Below are 17,977 nucleotides of genomic sequence, written 5' to 3'. Positions count from 1 at the left end.
ATTTCAGACAAGGAATTTTTCTCTTACATGAAAGTTTTTGGTATTTTACCAAAATAATAAATAATAATAAATAAAATACATGAAGAATTAAAAACTTGATAGAAATATACACCAAAGGATTAATTTTCAATATGTAAATTGTACTTCATTAAACCTGACTCAGAAAAATGGAATACAACACATTTTACAATTACCCAATTTTTTAATGATCTTTATATATTTGTATATCTCTTAGATTTTCATGCCTTATTTTTCCTTTAACTTCCATGATACCACATTGTCCTGATTTTTCTCCTACTGCTCTGGCTACTTCTTCTGAGTCTCCTTAAATATACTTGTTTCTCAGAACACTCTTCTTGTTCTATGCACTCTACATGGGGGATCTCATCCATTCCCATTGCTGAAATACTCCAAATATGATGATAATTCCAAAGCTTGTATCTCCAGCCATGAGCTCTTTCCTGTGCTCTAGCCTCTCATCTCCAACTCAATGGTAGACATCCACAGCACATCATGTCTAAACCACACTCGCTGTAGTCCCATACATACACAATCTCCTTGCTGTGCCTCCTATCAACAAAAAGCGTCATAATCCACCCAACTGACTAAAGCAGAGACCTGAAAATCATCCTTAACTTCTCTTCTCCCTTTCCATCCTAAACACCTAATCAATCACCATGCAGCATTAATTATTTTTCTTCTAAATATCGCATGAGTTTTTCGTCTTCTCTCCATTCCTGCCTCCCCATCTTAGTTCAGGATACCATCACAACATACCTAGATAACTGCATTAGCCTTCAGATGGGTCTCTCTGTTTCCGGACACCCTCCAAACCACCGTATGAGTGATCCTTTTAAAACACAAACTTGATTACACCATTTCATTGGTTAAATCTTCTCAGGGCTCCTCATTTCTCCTAGGATATAATCTAATCTCCTTCCTACAAGCCTCTTTATGTTCAAGTTCTGACAATTTAGCATCTTTATTCTTATGACCTACTCCCCACGCTCAGAATATGCTGACTTTCTCCTGTTTTACACCTTTTCATATGCTGTTTCCTAAGCCCAGACCTGTAGCCCGTCTCCTTCTTCATCTGGAAAGACTTTAAGTCATTCATTATAGCCCAGCTTTTTTCTAACTTCCTACAAGAAGTCTTCCCTGAGTTTGGAAGCCTAGATAATACACCCACCTCAGTACTTTTCAGTACTCTGAACATACTCTCTTATTACCTTTACTACACTGCATTGCTATTGCCTGTTCAAAGCTCTGTATCCATCACTCCCATCATTATCCTATAAAATATAAAACAACGTCCATATTGTGCATTGATATATTCTCAAACTACAGTGCAGTGTATTGAACTTAGTAAGGCCCACAACATATGTGTTGAATGAATGGATGAACAAATGTAATTATTATAATAGTTAAAGTTGGAGACAAAAAACAAGTTCAGGAGTTGTTAAAATCTTTCTTACCAATGATTGGAGGTTTTAGAAGCAAAACAATAAACTACAGAAAGTTTTATTTACTCTTCCATCCCCTTGATTCCCACCCTAGACACCCTCCAACCATTGTCTTTCTTTTTGTCAGCTACCACTTAACACTCCAAGATTATAGTTTATATTAGTTTATATTATTTCTCCTCCAGCAGGAATATTTTCATAGATTCTCTGCAAAAATGAAGAGCCCACATCCTCTAAAAAGAAAATGCTAATGTGCTTCCTAGCCAGTACAGTAATGTGCTGCAGAAGGAATTAAGGTGTGTCCCAAATATTGATGATCCTCTCGGCTTTCGAAGCAGTCACCTTTATCTGCAAGAAATCTCTTTGGCATACTAGTAGACTCTGCAAATATTATCATTTCCCGTTTGTTCCATTATGTGAGAAAGTTTAAGGAGCACTATTCTATTGAAGGAGCTGCAGGCATTGACATGCGGTTGGTACCAGTTTGTGAATCTGCCCAGGGTCCACAAACCGGAAGAGCTGAAAATCCAGCAGGACTTTATAAACCAGTGGTTCTCAATCAGGAGAGAGGTGACATTTTTGGTTGTCACAACTGGGAAAATCCTACTTGCATCTAGTGGGTAAAGGCGGGGATGCTGCAAAACATCCTACAATCACAGAACAACCCCCCCACAGTAAAAACTTACCCATTCCAAAATGTCAATAATGCTGAGGTTGAGAGATTTTGTTCTAAGATAAATGAAGTGGGTTCTAACTATAATGTGGATTTCCACTCCTTAAACCTTTACCATCAACAACTACTCTGACACCACTTCTGAGCCTATTAGGATTTACCCTTGATTGTTATGAGGCCACCTCTGGGAGCAATGACCCCTTTCAGAGAATTCTTGCCAAATTCTAAACAGTCTATTTGGAAACCTTGGGGTGGGGCTTCCAGTTTGCACAGAGCACTCTCATAAATAAAGCCCTGTGGATTTGGGGAGTTTCTGAAACCAGGCGGAGTGCTAGCAGGACACCATATTCTCTGGTCTCCTGTATTTTCTCCCTACGCTATGGGGAAAGGCAGATATGTTCTGCCATGTCTTGTTCTAATTTGTATTGCCCTCCTGCCTGCAGCTGCCTCAGTCTGTGGAAAACCGTGAGTACCACCCAGGGCCCATTTTATATTGTTCTTTCTTTTTTCAGTATCTCTCTCTTACATCGTTCCATTGCCATGTCCCCCTAAAACATTTTAGGGGAAATTTCTACCCATATTCTTGAATACGCCTTCCAACTTTAACATTGTATAATTATATACAATCTTGTTTTCACTCTAAAGTGATTAGTGTGACAAAACTTAGATGTGATTTGATTTAGGAAAACTCCCTTCCTATTAGCCTGTCACTGAGACCTAAAATTCCAGTAACATTAAAGAGCCATTCCTTTTTGTTGAAGAGATTTAAACACAATAATTTTAAAAACACATTTAAATTGTAGCCACTTATGATTGGATTAAACATGAAGACTAGAACCGTAACTTGGGACAGGTGAGACTTTGGGTGAATCAGACCTCTTTGAACTTATCTCAGCATCTCTAAAATGGCACTATCTGCCATGCAGGGCTAGTGTAAGGATCAAAATGATGAAATTCTCAAATATTCTACCAATAGAATTTATTAATGGTAAAAAAAAATAAACATATTTTCAGGAGTTGTATTGCCACATTGCATTTCTCCTTTTTATGATTATAAGAACAAAGATATTTAACTTTAATAAGAGTAAAAAAAAGAAGATAATCTGGTGATATTTAGAATACTTTAGAAATATCAGTTATGGGGTGGGTTTTGGGGCAAAAAAAAAACCCCTCAGATAGGAGGAAGGGAGAAGTGAGCCATCACTGAAGACAAACTTTGCCTATTTCACAGTTGTGATGTGGGTCAATTTCGCAACTCTGAATTCCACACTTAATGTTATGAATCTAGAAATGAAGAGAAATTGAAAATAAAAAGGGGTACTGGGTTTTTTTCAAGTATTAAATATGGCAATTGAGAATAATCCTAATTCAACATTTTTACATAGTGAATAATTATTGCTCCCATTTTTTTCCTTTAAAAAAGTAAGTTCAGGAATTTGAGTGTTGAGGGTTTAGTGAGATAAGCACATAAAATTATCACATCCTTAGAACTCACCTTGGGTGGGATATCACTGCCTAAGCTGAAATATTACCATTACCAATGAAGAGAGGGAATAATTTTCTTGCCATTCAGCCATAATATCATGTTGTCAATTTGCTTTCTCTGGGTATAGAACTAAAGATGCTAATAATTATTGTGATGAAACCACAAGCATGGATGATGAGATCTGTTTTCCACTGACCTGAATGCCTTCCTTTCCAGACAGTATATGGTGCTGGTCCCCTCCTCGCTCCACACTGAGACTCCCGAGAAAAGTTGTCTTCTTCTGAGGTGCTTGAATGAGACAGTGACTGTAAGTGCTTCCTTGGAGTCCACCAAGGGGAAAAGGAGCCTCTTCAATGACCTCATAGCTGACAAGGACTTATTCCACTGTGTCTCCTTCACTGTGAGTACTAGCTGCCTATCCCTGTTGTGTTTGTTTTCTTTCTTTCCTTTAATATAATTCTAATGGTTGGAGATTGGTTTTCCATTTCAGGGAATTTATTTAGAAGGACATCAATGACTTCAAAGAGAAACCTAGATAGAAAGCTTATCCAAGCAAAGGCACAAAATATAGATTTCCCACCCCAAAATGGGGGAGAGGCAACATTTATAGACATGCTAATTTTCTATTTAATTCCCGCAAAAACCCTACTACTGAGAGAAAGCATAAGTTAGCCACTTGGGAGTGTTTCTAATAGTAAGATGCAAACTTTGAAATAATACCAGAACTAGTGAGGACTCCTACCTTGTACATATAATTGGTACCCTGAGGAAAATTCCAGTTTCTTCTTGGGACAATTCATCCTCAAGACAAAACTCCTACCTTCATTAGAATATTAATTTTTCCCTTTCCCGTAGTTTTAAGACTTGGCTCTGCTTTTTAAATAAGATTATAATATTTACTCCACAAAGTTGACTATGTTTTAATAGCTACTGTTGAATCACATGGTAATTTGGGCTTCATTTGTTACACCTCTTTCCGAATTATTCTTCTCTACTTTTTGTTTAAGCAATAATTAATGCTCCCGGCTACCTTCCTCTGATACTGAAGGAGAACAGGAAAGAAATAAATGCTAAGGCCTCCAGAGAGAGATTGTGAAGCCTCTTATGATCTTTTTTGTTCTCAGCTCCCAAGATCCTCATCTTTTGAGGATGAACTATTCTTCTCTGTCCAGATAAAAGGACCAACACATGAATTCAGCAAAAGGACTACAGTGCTGGTAAAGAACACAGAAAGTCTTGTCTTTATTCAGACAGACAAACAAATCTACACACCAGGACAGTCAGGTATGAAACTCTATGGTGTTATAACTCAAGAAATGAGATGTCCTCCTTAGCATGTTACCCAAAAGGCCTCACTAGGAAAATTTCTTTTTCAGTTAAGTTTCGAATCGTCTCTGTGGATAAAAATTTCCACCCACTGCATGAATTGGTGAGTCTTTTATATGTATATATATGTATATATATCAAGGGTTTGGGAGACAGTGACAGTGGGGAGCAAGTAGAAGATGACTGTAAGGGACTCTTGTCTCAACAAATCTGAAATCAACAGCAATAACCCTTAACCCAAGCAGAAAACCAGATTGTCATAAAAGGGGTTACCAAAAGGGAAAGAGAGAATGAATTATTCTTCTTCACTTTTCAGTCAACCAGATATCAGTCAACTACATTTACTGTTTAGAAGGATCTGTACAAAGCATAGCGGGGATATACACAGGTGAATTAAACACAGTTTGGCCCTTGATAGCATTTAATCACATAGATCCTTAAAAGCTATACACTCCCACTGCTTAACAGTCCACTTAGACTTCTACAAAACTGTATTGGACTAGTTGTCCCTCCCTTAAGATGAATGTCTTATTCAGGAGATGTGTCATTGGCATGTAATCAATGTCACATTTCTTTAAGTCAAGTTAAGCTAAATAGAGAGTCCTTATGGAAAATTTACTTTTTGACGTTTCGGAAAATGCCTCTTCATCCTTTGTGGCACAAAATAATCCAAAAGATTTACAGGGAGCCCAGAAATTGAGGGAAAATGCCACCAGATTTCAATTCAGTAAGGTAATTTTTTACTCCCCTCTCTCAACAAACCTAGCACGATCCTTACCCTACCACTCTCAGTCAACCTCACCTCAACTTCATCGAGGAAAAACAAAACAGTAAATCCCAGCTATACTATCTGTTCTGCGTCTGTACCTGTATTCTTGTCTCCACTTCTGTAACAATGAAAGAAGCATCCCTGTTCCCATTCAAAGCCAGCTTCTCCAGCTGTGCTTCTCAGCCCATCCTCTCTCACTTTCTCAAGAACTTCCAGTTCTTCTCTTCCCCTCCATCATTGTATTTCCCCTTTATGGGATAATTCCTAATAGGCTACGCTTTGCTACAATCACCTTATTTTTTAAAAAAGTAAAACATATAAAGTTCCCTAGACCCCACATTCCTCTCCAAACACCATTCCATTTCTCTGGTTCCTTTTCATAACTAATCTCTATGAAAGAATTTACTACACACACTGTCTCCACTCCTTACCTCGAATCTTTGTACTTTTTTGATGCTATATTTAAAGCACACAGACAAGTACTGAGAATAATTTCATGAACACCTATACCCAAAATTGTGACTCATTTAACATTAACATTTTCCCAGACTTGCATCATTTTTATAGAAATAAGACATTGAAGATAAATGTGGAACTCTGCTGTGTACCCTTCCCTTATCATATTACTCCTCTCTCCCTCATCACAGATGGCCATTATCCTGAATCTGGTATTTATAATTGCTGTCCATGTTTTTTATTTTACCAAATGCTACATCCAAACTGAGTGTATATACAAAGTATATGTGTATATTAATATATGTGTGTATACACACATACATATAGATAAAAAGAGACAGAGATTGGCACCCTTAAACTATTATGATACGTTTTGCATGTTTTTTTCAAATTTTTATAAGTGGTACTAAAGTACAGGCACATCTTGGAGATATTGCAAGTTTGGTTCCAGACCACCACAATAAAGCAAATATCACAATAAAGCGAGTCACATGAATCTTTTGAATTCTCAGTGCATATAAAAGTTATATTTACACCATATTGTAGTCTATTAAGTATGCAATAGCATTAGGTCTAAAAAACGATGTAGATGCCTTAATTAAAAACTACTTTGAGGCCAGTCCAGTGGTGCAGCAAAGTTCACATGTTTCGCTTGGGCAGCCCACAGTTCGCCAGTTGGGATCCTGGGTGCAGACCTACGCATGGCTTGTCAAGCCATGCTGTGGCAGGCATCCCACATATAAAGTAGAGGAAGATGGGCATGGATGTTAGCTCAGGGCCAGTCTTCCTCAGCAAAAAAGAGGAGGATAGGCAGCAGATGTTAGCTCAAGGCTAATCTTCCCCCCCCCCCAAAAAAAAGTTTATTGCTTAAGAATCCCAAACATCACCTGAGCCTTCAGTGAGTCATAATCTTTTTGCTGGTGGAGGGTCTTGGCTTGATGTTGATGACTGCTGACTGATCAGGGTGGGAGTTGCTGAAGGCTGAGGTGGCTGTGGCAATTTTTTTTTTTTTTTGAGGAAGATTAGCTCTGAGCTAACATCAGCTGCCAATCCCCCTCTTTTTGCTGAGGAAGACTGGCCCTCAGCTAACATCTGTGCCCATCTTCCTCCATTTTATATGTGGGACGCTAACCACAGCATTGCTTGCCAAGCGGTGCCATGTCCACGCCCATGATCCTAACGGGCGAACCCCAGGCCGCCAAAGGGGAACATGCAAACTTAAGTGCTGCGCCACCAGGCTGGGCCCAGCTGTGGCAATTTTTAAAAATAAGACAACAATCAAGTTTGCTGCATCAATTGACTTTTTCTTTCATAAACAATTTCTCTGTAGCATGTGATGCTGTTTGACAGCATTTACCCACAGTAGAACTACTTTGAAAATTGGAGTCAATCCTCTCAAACCTTGCTGCTCCTTTATCAACTAAGTTTCCGTAATATTCCAAATCCTTTGCTGTCGTTTCAACAGTCTTCACAGCGTCTTCACCAGTAGTAGAATCCATCTCAAGAAATCACTTCTTTGCTCGTTCCTAAGAAGCAACTCCTCATCCATTTAAGTTTTGTCATGAGGGCGCAGCAATTCAGTCACAACTTCAGGCTCCACTTCTAATTCTAGTCCTCTTGCTATTTCCACCATGTCTGCAATTTTACTTCCTCCACTGAAGTCTTGAACTCCTCAAAGTCGTCCATTAGATTTGGAGCCAACTTCTTCCAAACTCCTGCTAATGTTGATATTTTGACCTCTTCCCATGAATCAAGAATGTTCTTAATGGCATCTAGAATGGTGAGTCCTTTCCAGACGGTTTTCAATTGACTTTGCCCAGACCATTAGAGGAATCACTGTCTACAGCAGTGATAGCCTTACAAAATGTATTTCATAAATAATACGACTTTAAAGTCAGAATTACTCCTTGATCCAGGGGCTGCAGAATGAATGTTATGTTAACAGACGTGAGAACAACATTAATCTCATTGTACAAGTCCATCAGAGCTTTGATGACCAGGTGCATTGTCAATGAGCAGTAATATTTTGTAAGAAATTTTTTTTCCTGAGCAGTACGTCTCAACAGTGGGTTTAAAATATTCAGTAAATCATGTTGTAAACAGATGTGCTGTCATCTAGGCTTTGTTGTTCCATTTATAGACCACAGGCAGAGTAGATTTAGCATAATTCTTAAGGGCTCTATGATTTTCAGAATGGTAAATGAGTATTGACTCCAACTTAAAGTCACCAGCTGCATTAGCCCCTGACAAGAGAGTCAGGCTGTCCTTTGAAACTTTGAAGCCGGGCATTGACTTCTCTCTAGCTATGAAAGTCTTGGATGGCATCTTCTTCCAACATAATGCTGTTTCTTCTACATTGAAAACCTGTTGTTTAATTATCTTAGCTAGATCTTCTGGATAACTTGCTGCATCTTCCACACCAGTACTTGCTGCTTCACCTTGCACTTTTTGGTTATGGAGACAGCTTCTTTGATTCAACCTCAAACCAATCTCTGCTAACTTCAAACTTTTCTTTTGTGGCTTCCTTACCTCTCTCAGCCTTCATAGAATTTAAGAGAGTTAAAGATTTGCTCTGGGTTAGGTTTTAGATTAAGAGAATTTTGCGGCTGGTTTGATCTCCTATCCAGACGACTAAAACTTTCTCCATATCAGCAAAAAAGCTGTTTCACTTTCTTATCATTCATGTGTTCACTGGAGTAGCACTTTTAATTTCTTTCAAGAACTTTTCATTTGCATTCAAAAGTTGGTTAACTATTTGGTGCAAGAGGCCTAGCTTTCAGCCTATCTTGGCTTTCAACACGCCTGTCTCAGTAAGCCTAATCGTTTCTGGCTTTTGACTGAACACTTCCTTCCTTCCTTCCACTTGAACACTTAGAGGTTATCGCAGGGTTATTAATTGCCCTAATTTCAATATTGTTGTGTCTGAGGGAATAATGAGGCCCTAGAAGAGGGAGAAAGATGGGGGAAATGGCTGGTTGGTGGAGAAGCCAGAGCACACACAACATTTGTCAATTAAGTTTGCCATCTTATATGAGCGTGGTTTGAAACAAACATTTGAAACAAAACAATTAAAATAGTAACATCAACGATCACAGATCACCATAACAAATATGTAATAATAATTAGAAAGTTTGAAATATTGCGAAAATTACCGAAATGTGACACAGAGACATGAAATGACCAAATGTTGTTGGAAAAATGGTGTCAATAGACTTGCTCAATGCAGGGCTGCCACAAATGTTCAATCTGTAAAAAAACAGTATCTGCGAAGCACAATAAAGCAAAGCACAGGAAAATGAGGTATGTCCGTATATATCATTCAGTAACTTGCTTTTTCATTTATGTTATGGTTTTCAAATTTATCTAAGTTGTTATATACTCCTCTGGTGTAGTTTATTCATTTTAACTACCATATAGGTCTTCATTTTATGAATAAACCGCAATTCATCTATCTTCCTGTTGATGAACATTTATCTATCTATTTATGTATTTTTGACAAATAAAAATCATATATGTTTAAGGTGTACAATGTGCAGTTTTGATATATGTAAATGTATAAAAACGTTATAATTTTTGTTAATAATGGGTTACTGAATATATTTCTTCAATTTATCCTTCCTATTTTCTAAGTGATTATTTTGTCTTAGTATCCTATTTTTTATATTGATCTTGATGAATATTTTATTAGTCCCAATAATTTATCAGTAGATTTCATTGTATTATCCATGTGGACAATAACATAGTATGAACAGTTTTGTGTCTTCTTTCAGAATTTTTTTTTGAGGAAGATTGGCCCTGAGCTAACATCTGTACCCATCTTCCTCTATTTTACATGTGGGACACCTGCCACAGCATGGCTTGATAAGCGGTACATAGGTTTGTGCAGGGGATTCAAACCAGCAAACCCCAGGCCACCAAAGTGGAGTGCAGGAACTTAACTGCTATGCCACCAGGCCAGCCCCAGTGTCTTCTTTCACAGTTTTTATGAGCCAGTTTTCTTTTCTGGTCTTATTATCTAGGACCTGAAGAATGATGTTGAATAGAAGCATGTTTATAACTTTTATGGGAATTCTACTGAAGTTACACTATTAGGTGTCATGTTTGCTGTAGGTTTTCTACAGAGTCTCTTTATCAGAATAAGAGTTATCTCTTCTGGGGCCGGCCCTGTGGCCCAGTGGTAAAGTTCTTGCGCTCTGCTTTGGCGGCCCAGGGTTTCACCGGTTCAAATCCTGGGTGCGGACATGGCACTGCTTCTCAAGCCATGCTGAGACGGCATCCCACATGTCACAACTAGAAGGATCCACAACTAAAAATGCACAACTATGTACCAGGGCGCTTTGGGGAGAAAAAGGAAAAATAAAATCTTTAAAAAGAAAAAAAAAGAAGTGGAGATGGACACTTTTAAAAGAGTTGTCTCTTCTATCTCTTCCATTTACTCTTATCTTTTTAATATTTAAAATTTGGGGAATTGTTTTGAAAAGAAGAAAAATATGTCCTCTGGGCATATGAGGTAGAAACACGAAATGGGCATAAGCAAATAGTATTTAAACATGAAAGTGGATGTAATACTCAAAAGAGCGGATTTAGAAAAGGCGGGGAGAAGAATAAGTGCTGAGTCCTGAGGACTAAAAATCTGGAGATTGAGAAGAGGAGCAAAACTCAACAAAAAGTACTGAGAAGGAGCAGAAAGAGAAGTCAGGAGAAAATACTCATGGTATCAGCAGCTGCTGATAGGTCAAGTAAAATGAGGACTGAAAAGTGATCATTTTGGATATAGCAATGTGAAACTTAGTTGGTCACCTTGGTTAGAGCACTTTCAGTAGGATGAGTTCAAAGCCTAATGGGAGTAATAACAAGAGAGAATACAAAGAAATTGGAGACAATGAATGACAAGACACTCTTAGAGTTTTGCTGTAAAAGAAACAACACCAACATGAGGGAGTAGCAAGGTGGGAAAATGGGGTCAAGAAATATTATTATCTTTACAAAATTATTTTATTATTTGAAGTACATTTTCAGTGAATTCTTTTGGATTTTCCAGGCTAACATCATATCATCTGCAAAAATAATAGTAATAGTAATTTTACCTCTTTCTTTCCAACTTTTATAAATTTATTTCTAATAATTAATTTTGCTGGTCAGTACCTGTATACCAAGTTGAGTAAAATGAGTAATAAAGATCTCCTTTGTCTTGTTTCTGAATTTTGTGTTGAAATATGTTTTTTCTTGGACATGGTATAGAAGTATTTAATTCTTAATTTTAAAGAATTTTTAAAGGAAGGTTGTTGAACATTATCAAAGTCTATGGAGATTCCTTTTATCATCATGTAGCTACTACTAGAGAGAAATATATGAATATTTGTCCTCGTGTAGGACAATCTTTGTACTCCCAGAATTAATTAATTGCTACGTAATCACAATGTATTCTAAGGAATTCTGTTAATAATAATTTATGTAAGTTATTTGCATTAACATTTATATACAGTCATGTGTTGCTTAACAATGGGGATATGTTCTGAGAAAGGCATTGTTAGGTAATTTCGTCGTTGCACGAACACCATAGAAGGTACTTACACAAACTTAGATGGTAGACCCTACTACATACTTAGGCTGTATGATACTAACCATATAGAACCACAGTTGTATATGTAGTCTGTTGTTTACCGAAATGTCGCTAGGCAGCACATGACTGTATTAGATAGGTCTGAAGATTTATTTTCAGTGCTTTTCTGTGAGTTCTGATAATATTACGTTAGCTTTTTTCTAGCTACACTATTTTCTATACCACTGCTGTTACTAGTTCTATAAAAATTTGACATGTTTCTGGTGAAATTCTCTAGGACTAGTCCCATTTAGGGTGTAATTATTTGAAAATATTTTTATTTCTTCTCCACTAATTGGTAGGGGTGTAATTTCTCTCTCTTTGGGGCCATTTTGGTGATTTATATTTTTCTAGAAAAGCACTTATTTGCCTATGAATGGGTAGAGTCATTTCTTATATTAGTCTTGAATTTGCATCTTATTTCTCCATTACCATTTCTAGATTTCTGTACTTGTCCCTTTCCCTTTTTTTTTTGAGTTAACAAATAGTTTAGTTTTTTATTCCACCAAAAGATTCTGTTTTTAGAATGATTTATTAATTTTCACTTTTCTCTTTCTTAATTTCTAAAGTACAATTTTACCTTTATTATTTTCTGTCAAATGCTTTTTTTATTTATTTTTTATTACTTCTTATATTGAATGCACACTTTATTTCCTTGTTTTTCAACTTATTCATAGAAATATTTAGGGCTATGCTTTGTCTTCTGAGCAGTGCATTTGAAGCATTTCATAATTATTTTTTTCTTTTTTTTTTTTTAAGATTTTATTTTTCCTTTTTCTCCCAAAGCCCCCTGGTACACAGTTGTGTAGTTTTAGTTGTGGGTCCTTCTAGTTGTGGCATGTGGGACGCCGCCTCAGCATGGCCTGACGAGCGGTGCCTTGTCCGCATGCAGGATCCGAACCGGCGAAACCCTGGGCCGCCAAAGCAGAGCGCTCGAACTTAACCACTCAGCCACGGGGCTGGCCCCTCATAATTATTTTTATTTTTTTTATTTTTATTTTTTAATTAGGTATTTTTTTCTGGATGTACATCATATTTCGAATTCTGTGTACATTACATCATGTTCACCACCCGAAAATTAATTCTAGTCCATCCCCTCACATGTGAGCCTAATCACCCCTTTTGCTCTGTCCCCTACCCCCTTCCCCTATGGTAACCACCAATCCAATCGCCAATGTTATGTGTTTTTTTTTTGTCGTTGTTATTATCTTCTACTTATGATTGAGATCATATGGTATCTGACTTTCTCCCTCTGACTTATTTCACTCATCATAATACCCTCAAGGTCCATCCACGTTGTCACAAATGGCCGGATTTTGTCATTTCTTATGGCTGAGTAGTAGTCCATCGTGTATAAATACCACATCTTCTTTATCCATTCATCCCTTGATAGGCACCCAGGTTGCTTCCATGTCTTGGCTACTGTGTATAATGCTGCAATGAACATAGGGGTGCAAGTATCTTTATGCCTTTGTGTTTTCAAGTTCTTTGGATAAATACCCAGCAGTGGAATGACTGGATCATATGGTAGATCTATCCTTAATTTTCTGAGGATACGCCATACTGCTTTCCATAGTGGCTGCACCAGTTTGCACTGCCACCAGCAGTGAACAAGGGTTCCCTTCTCTCCACATCCTCTCCAACATTTGTTGCTTCCTGTCTTGCTAATTATAGCCATTCTGACTGGAGTGAGGTGATACCTCATCATAGTTTTGATTTGCACTTCCCTGATAGCTAATGATGTTGAGCATCTTTTCATATGCCTGTTGGCCATCCGTATATTTCCTTTGGAGAAATCTCTGTTCATATCTTTTGCCCATTTTGTAATTGGATTGTTGGGGTTTTTGTTGTTGAGCTGTATTAGTTCTTTGTATATTTTGGATATTAACCCCTTATCTGATGTATGGTTTGCAAATATTTTCTCCCAATTGTTAGGTTGTCTTTTCGTTTTGTTGATGGTTTCCTTTGCTGTGCAGAAGCTTTTTAGTTTGATGTAGTCCCATTTGATCAAATGGGTTTCATTCCAGGGATGCAGGGATGGTTCAACATCCACAAATCTATCAACGTGATACACCACATTAACAAAATGAAGAATAAAATCACATGATCATCTCAATAGATGCAGAGAAAGCATTTGACAAGATACAGCATCCATTTATGATAAAAACTCTAAGTAAAATGGGCATAGGAAGAAAATACCTCAACATAATAAAGGCCATGTATGACAAACCCACAGCAAATATCATTCTCAATGGAGAAAAACTGAAAGCTATCCCCCTAAGAACAGGAACCAGACAAGGATGCCCACTGTCACCACTCTTATTTAACATAGTATTGGAAGTCCTAGCCAGAGCAATCAAGCAAGAAAAAGAAACAAAAGGGATCCACATGGGAACGAAGAAGTGAAACTGTCACTCTTTGCAGACGACATGATTTTATATCTAGAAAACCCTAAAGATTCCACTAAAAAACTTTTAGAAATAATAAAGGAATACGGTCAAGTCGTGGGATACAAAATCAACATTTCATAATTATTTTTAATTAATTTTCTATTTCTGTTTGATCTTCTCCTGGATCTAGGTTGCTTACTAGAGAATATTCAGTGAGTTGTTCTGTTTTCTTTTTCAGTTTTGTTAGTTTTAGAATTCCAATTAGAATTAGCTAGCAAGATTTATAGTTAGAAATGTGTTATAAAAAATGTGTTATAGTTAAAAATCTGTTAATCTCCATTCCTGACTTGTAAAGGTACTGAATCAGCATGCTGTTCCCTAGATTGCTGTAAACAATTAATGCTAGCAAATTCTATTTTAGGAAACAATGAAAAACACATCTGTTTTTGTTGAGCGACTTATTTCTTGTACCATTCCTAATATTTATTGGCTTCCTAAAGCAGATTAAGTCAACGTTCTATAAACTTTTACTTATAATTTTGTTGTATTCTATAAAAAATAACTTCTCTACAAACTTGCTTGATCATAAACTATCTGGTACATTGAAAATTCATAATTCTAGGAATATAATCAGAACACTACTTTACTTTCACAACTTTACAGTTCTTTGAAATGTACTCCTCTCTGCCTCTAGATGAAAACTCTGACAATCTCATGACTTTTCTGGTCATTCTCAGAGAATAATTTTTAAAAATCACAGTATTCTTCATTAATTGGAATGTCAAGTGCCATATATCAATCTAAACTCCAAACTTAATTTGAAGCTAAATCTTCTCCCTCTTTTTCACAGCTGGACAGTTTTGCAGGTAGGAAGTCAGGCAAGCAGGATTCACTGATCCTCCTTCTTTCTCAGCTTTAAGCAACTACCTTGTCCTCTCTGTATCTGGGGTTTCCAACCTTGCTAGGACAGAAGAAGAAGTAAGGCAAGCAAAAAAGAATTGTCTTGACTTGTACCGTCCTAAGATGGTTTTGCACCCTTTGGGCCAGGCAGATGTTTAAAGCTAACTCTTATTCTTATAGTGCACTTTTTGCAAACTCTTCAGAGACCCTCATCATTAATATATCACCAACAGTTCCTTACACCAGGAAATGTACTCTAGTCCAGTGGTTGCTTACTGCCTCCCTAACCTCCAGAAATCCAGGTGTCCACTTCTACCTTATCCTCACCTAAGATATGTTTCTCTCACTAGATAGCCCAGTTACATAGAATCCAAAATGATCCCTTTACTGCCTCTCTCTCCTATGTAATCCTCATCTAGTCAATGGGAAACTCTTACGAGTTCTGTTTGCAAAATCTCTGAAAGTGCAAACCAATCCCAAGGTAGTAGCAACTTTCCTTTGTTCTATAGCCAGAGTAGCTAGTCAGCCATTTCTTGCCCTTATATTTCTAGGTCAAGAATTAAGCACTAGTTCACTCTGTCCAACTAAGTGCAGGAGGCACATATCAAATGCTCACAGTGACCCCTTTGAAGCCACACTCATTAGACCTAAAATGAGAAGTAGGTACATTGTGTAGGGTAAAAATAGATTCTGCTTGACCCAGGACAGTCCTGGTTTATGAATGTTGTCTGGAATTAATCATAATTAGTACCCTCTTTCACTCAAAAATTTCCTGATTTGAATAATAAATTACATAGTCATTCTACTCTTCTGGCTAGGGACGGGTCTCACAGCATACTAGAAAGATCTTACTCAAAAAGCCTCCCCAAATCTCCATTCTCCCTTTTTATCATTGATGTGGTTGAGTTCTTCAACCAGTTCCTGGACTTCTACTTAAAACTTCTGTTTGGTGATCTGTCTTGCAATTCACTTTATTATGTGATATTAATTTCCTTGAATCTTGGCTGAAGCTCTTATTGTAATATTCAGTTCTTTAAGTCTATTTATGTTCACTGCGTTAGGTAGAATTCTGAACTAACATTTTTTTTCTTTTTGTTTGTTTTTTAGTTTCCACTGGTTCACATTGAGGTAAGCAACTTAAAGCCTTCCACATTCAGAGAGAAATCAGTAAATTAAGAAGAAATTGCTGTTTGGAAGGTTGTGACAATATTCCAAAGACAGTAGAGATTGAAAGAAACCTTTGCACATGTGAAATCCTCCCATTATCCAGAGAACTGGGATGTTGTAACTCACTCTGCTTCTATTTCTCTCTTTCCAAGGAAAAATACTAGCAATTTCCCAAACGATCTATCATTAATACAACAGTTTTCCTGTATTACTGCCCCAAATGTATTACTGCCCCTAATTCTTTATTTACTTTAATAAGTTATAACCTGTTTCATATATTTAGGACCCCGGAATGAATCGAATTATGCAATGGCAGAATATCCAGTTAGAGAATGGACTGAAACAATTGTCCTTCAGCCTGTCATCAGAGCCTATTAAGGGCTCCTACAAGATAGTAATACTAAAACAATCAGGAATAAAGACAGAGCACTCCTTCACCGTGGAGGAATTTGGTATGATTTCGGAAGATTGGGAAGGGAAAGTGGGATCATAAGCTTCTGGTTACTAGAGTGTGAATCCATTTGGGTACCTTCAATTCCCATGGGTGATTCTAACCAAGACCATCATCTGTGAACACAGAACTTCATAAAAGCTTGGGGATTTTTTAAAAGGAAGTTATTTTCCCCAATTTGGAAGTTTTTTTCTTATTTCAGTGGAAGTTTCTGTGATTTGCTAGGATTAATACAATCTATGACCACTCAATTTTATAGCTCCCTTGGGTGTTATCTTAAGATTTCAAAGATAGTTAGAAGGGAAGTCACCATTTCAGAGCATTGGTTTGTCATTTAGGCAACCACAAAAACAATTTACCAGTCTGCCACATTTCTCTTATCTCCTTCAACAGTGCTTCCCAAATTTGAAGTGCGAGTAAAGGTTCCAAAGGTAATCACTGTACTAGATGAAGAAGTGAATGTGACAGTATGTGGAATGTGAGTTAATTTTTGTTTCTTTTTCTACCCTTAAAATACTCTCAAACATTGAGATATCTCGTTGCAGCACCATAAAAATTTGTATAAATACCTGAGGCGTCTCTCCTCCCTTCTCTAGAACTTTCTCTTCATGGCATTATTTTCTTTCCTTCTTTCTTTTTCTCATTATAATTGCTCCTCTACATCTATTATTACTCAAATATCCATTGCATAACTTGGTGGTATGAAGAAACAAATTGGGTTCATTCTGATAATGACAAAGTTTTCTCCATGATGGAATGAATTGTGTTAGGCAACAGTGAGTTCTCCACATTTGGAGACATAAAAGCACATGATAAGATCCACTTGGCAGGACAGGTAAAGAGATTCAAGCACAGAATGTGGCACTGTACTGACCGATAAAGGTGTAGTAGAAAGAGCACAGCACTAAGTGTTCACAGTCCTTGCTACAAGTCCAGCATCTGCCACTAACTCACTTTGATTTTAAGTATGACTTTAAATGAACTTGCACTTCTTTATCAAAAAAAAAAGAAACAAACAAGAATAGTGGACTAAATGATTTGAAATTGCTATTAAAGTCTGCAATTATGGAAATCTAAAACAGCAATAGCAGAAGTAACTTGTAGAGTAAGAAATTCATCTGCCGAAGGATCAAATACAGGAGACATCACTTCAGCTGGGTCCCTTCCCAAACTCTTTCAAAGTAATAGTGATGAGATTCTTTTTTTAGATTTATTTACATCCACGAACCTACATTTCTTTTTCAGAAGAGAAAATTCAGATAAATCAGAACAAGTAAAATCAATTATTTTGTCA

The 17,977-nt window shown here is 37.1% G+C and overlaps 1 protein-coding gene across 3 annotated transcripts in view; it reads left to right on the top strand.

Annotated features, from left to right (window-relative positions):
- The first annotated feature begins 2,441 nt into the window (after positions 1–2,441).
- The window catches only part of LOC106837426 (alpha-2-macroglobulin-like), an 88,227-nt gene continuing 72,691 nt past the window's right edge, over positions 2,442–17,977 (top strand). For 2 of the 3 annotated variants that reach the window (XM_070494340.1, XM_070494341.1), the window contains exons 1-7: positions 2,442–2,601; positions 3,839–4,022; positions 4,747–4,906; positions 4,999–5,051; positions 16,173–16,193; positions 16,516–16,684; positions 17,077–17,161. In XM_070494340.1, the coding sequence (XP_070350441.1) occupies positions 2,516–2,601; positions 3,839–4,022; positions 4,747–4,906; positions 4,999–5,051; positions 16,173–16,193; positions 16,516–16,684; positions 17,077–17,161 (758 nt within the window). In that variant the 5' untranslated portion in view covers positions 2,442–2,515. Of the gene's footprint in view, positions 2,602–3,838; positions 4,023–4,746; positions 4,907–4,998; positions 5,052–7,858; positions 7,954–16,172; positions 16,194–16,515; positions 16,685–17,076; positions 17,162–17,977 lie in introns of those variants that run through there. The other variant, XM_070494342.1, reaches the window with a different exon arrangement.

Source organism: Equus asinus, chromosome 22, assembly GCF_041296235.1.
Source record: "Equus asinus isolate D_3611 breed Donkey chromosome 22, EquAss-T2T_v2, whole genome shotgun sequence".
NCBI classification, from domain to species: Eukaryota; Metazoa; Chordata; class Mammalia; order Perissodactyla; family Equidae; genus Equus; species Equus asinus.
This window is presented reverse-complemented; position numbering and strand designations above follow the sequence as displayed.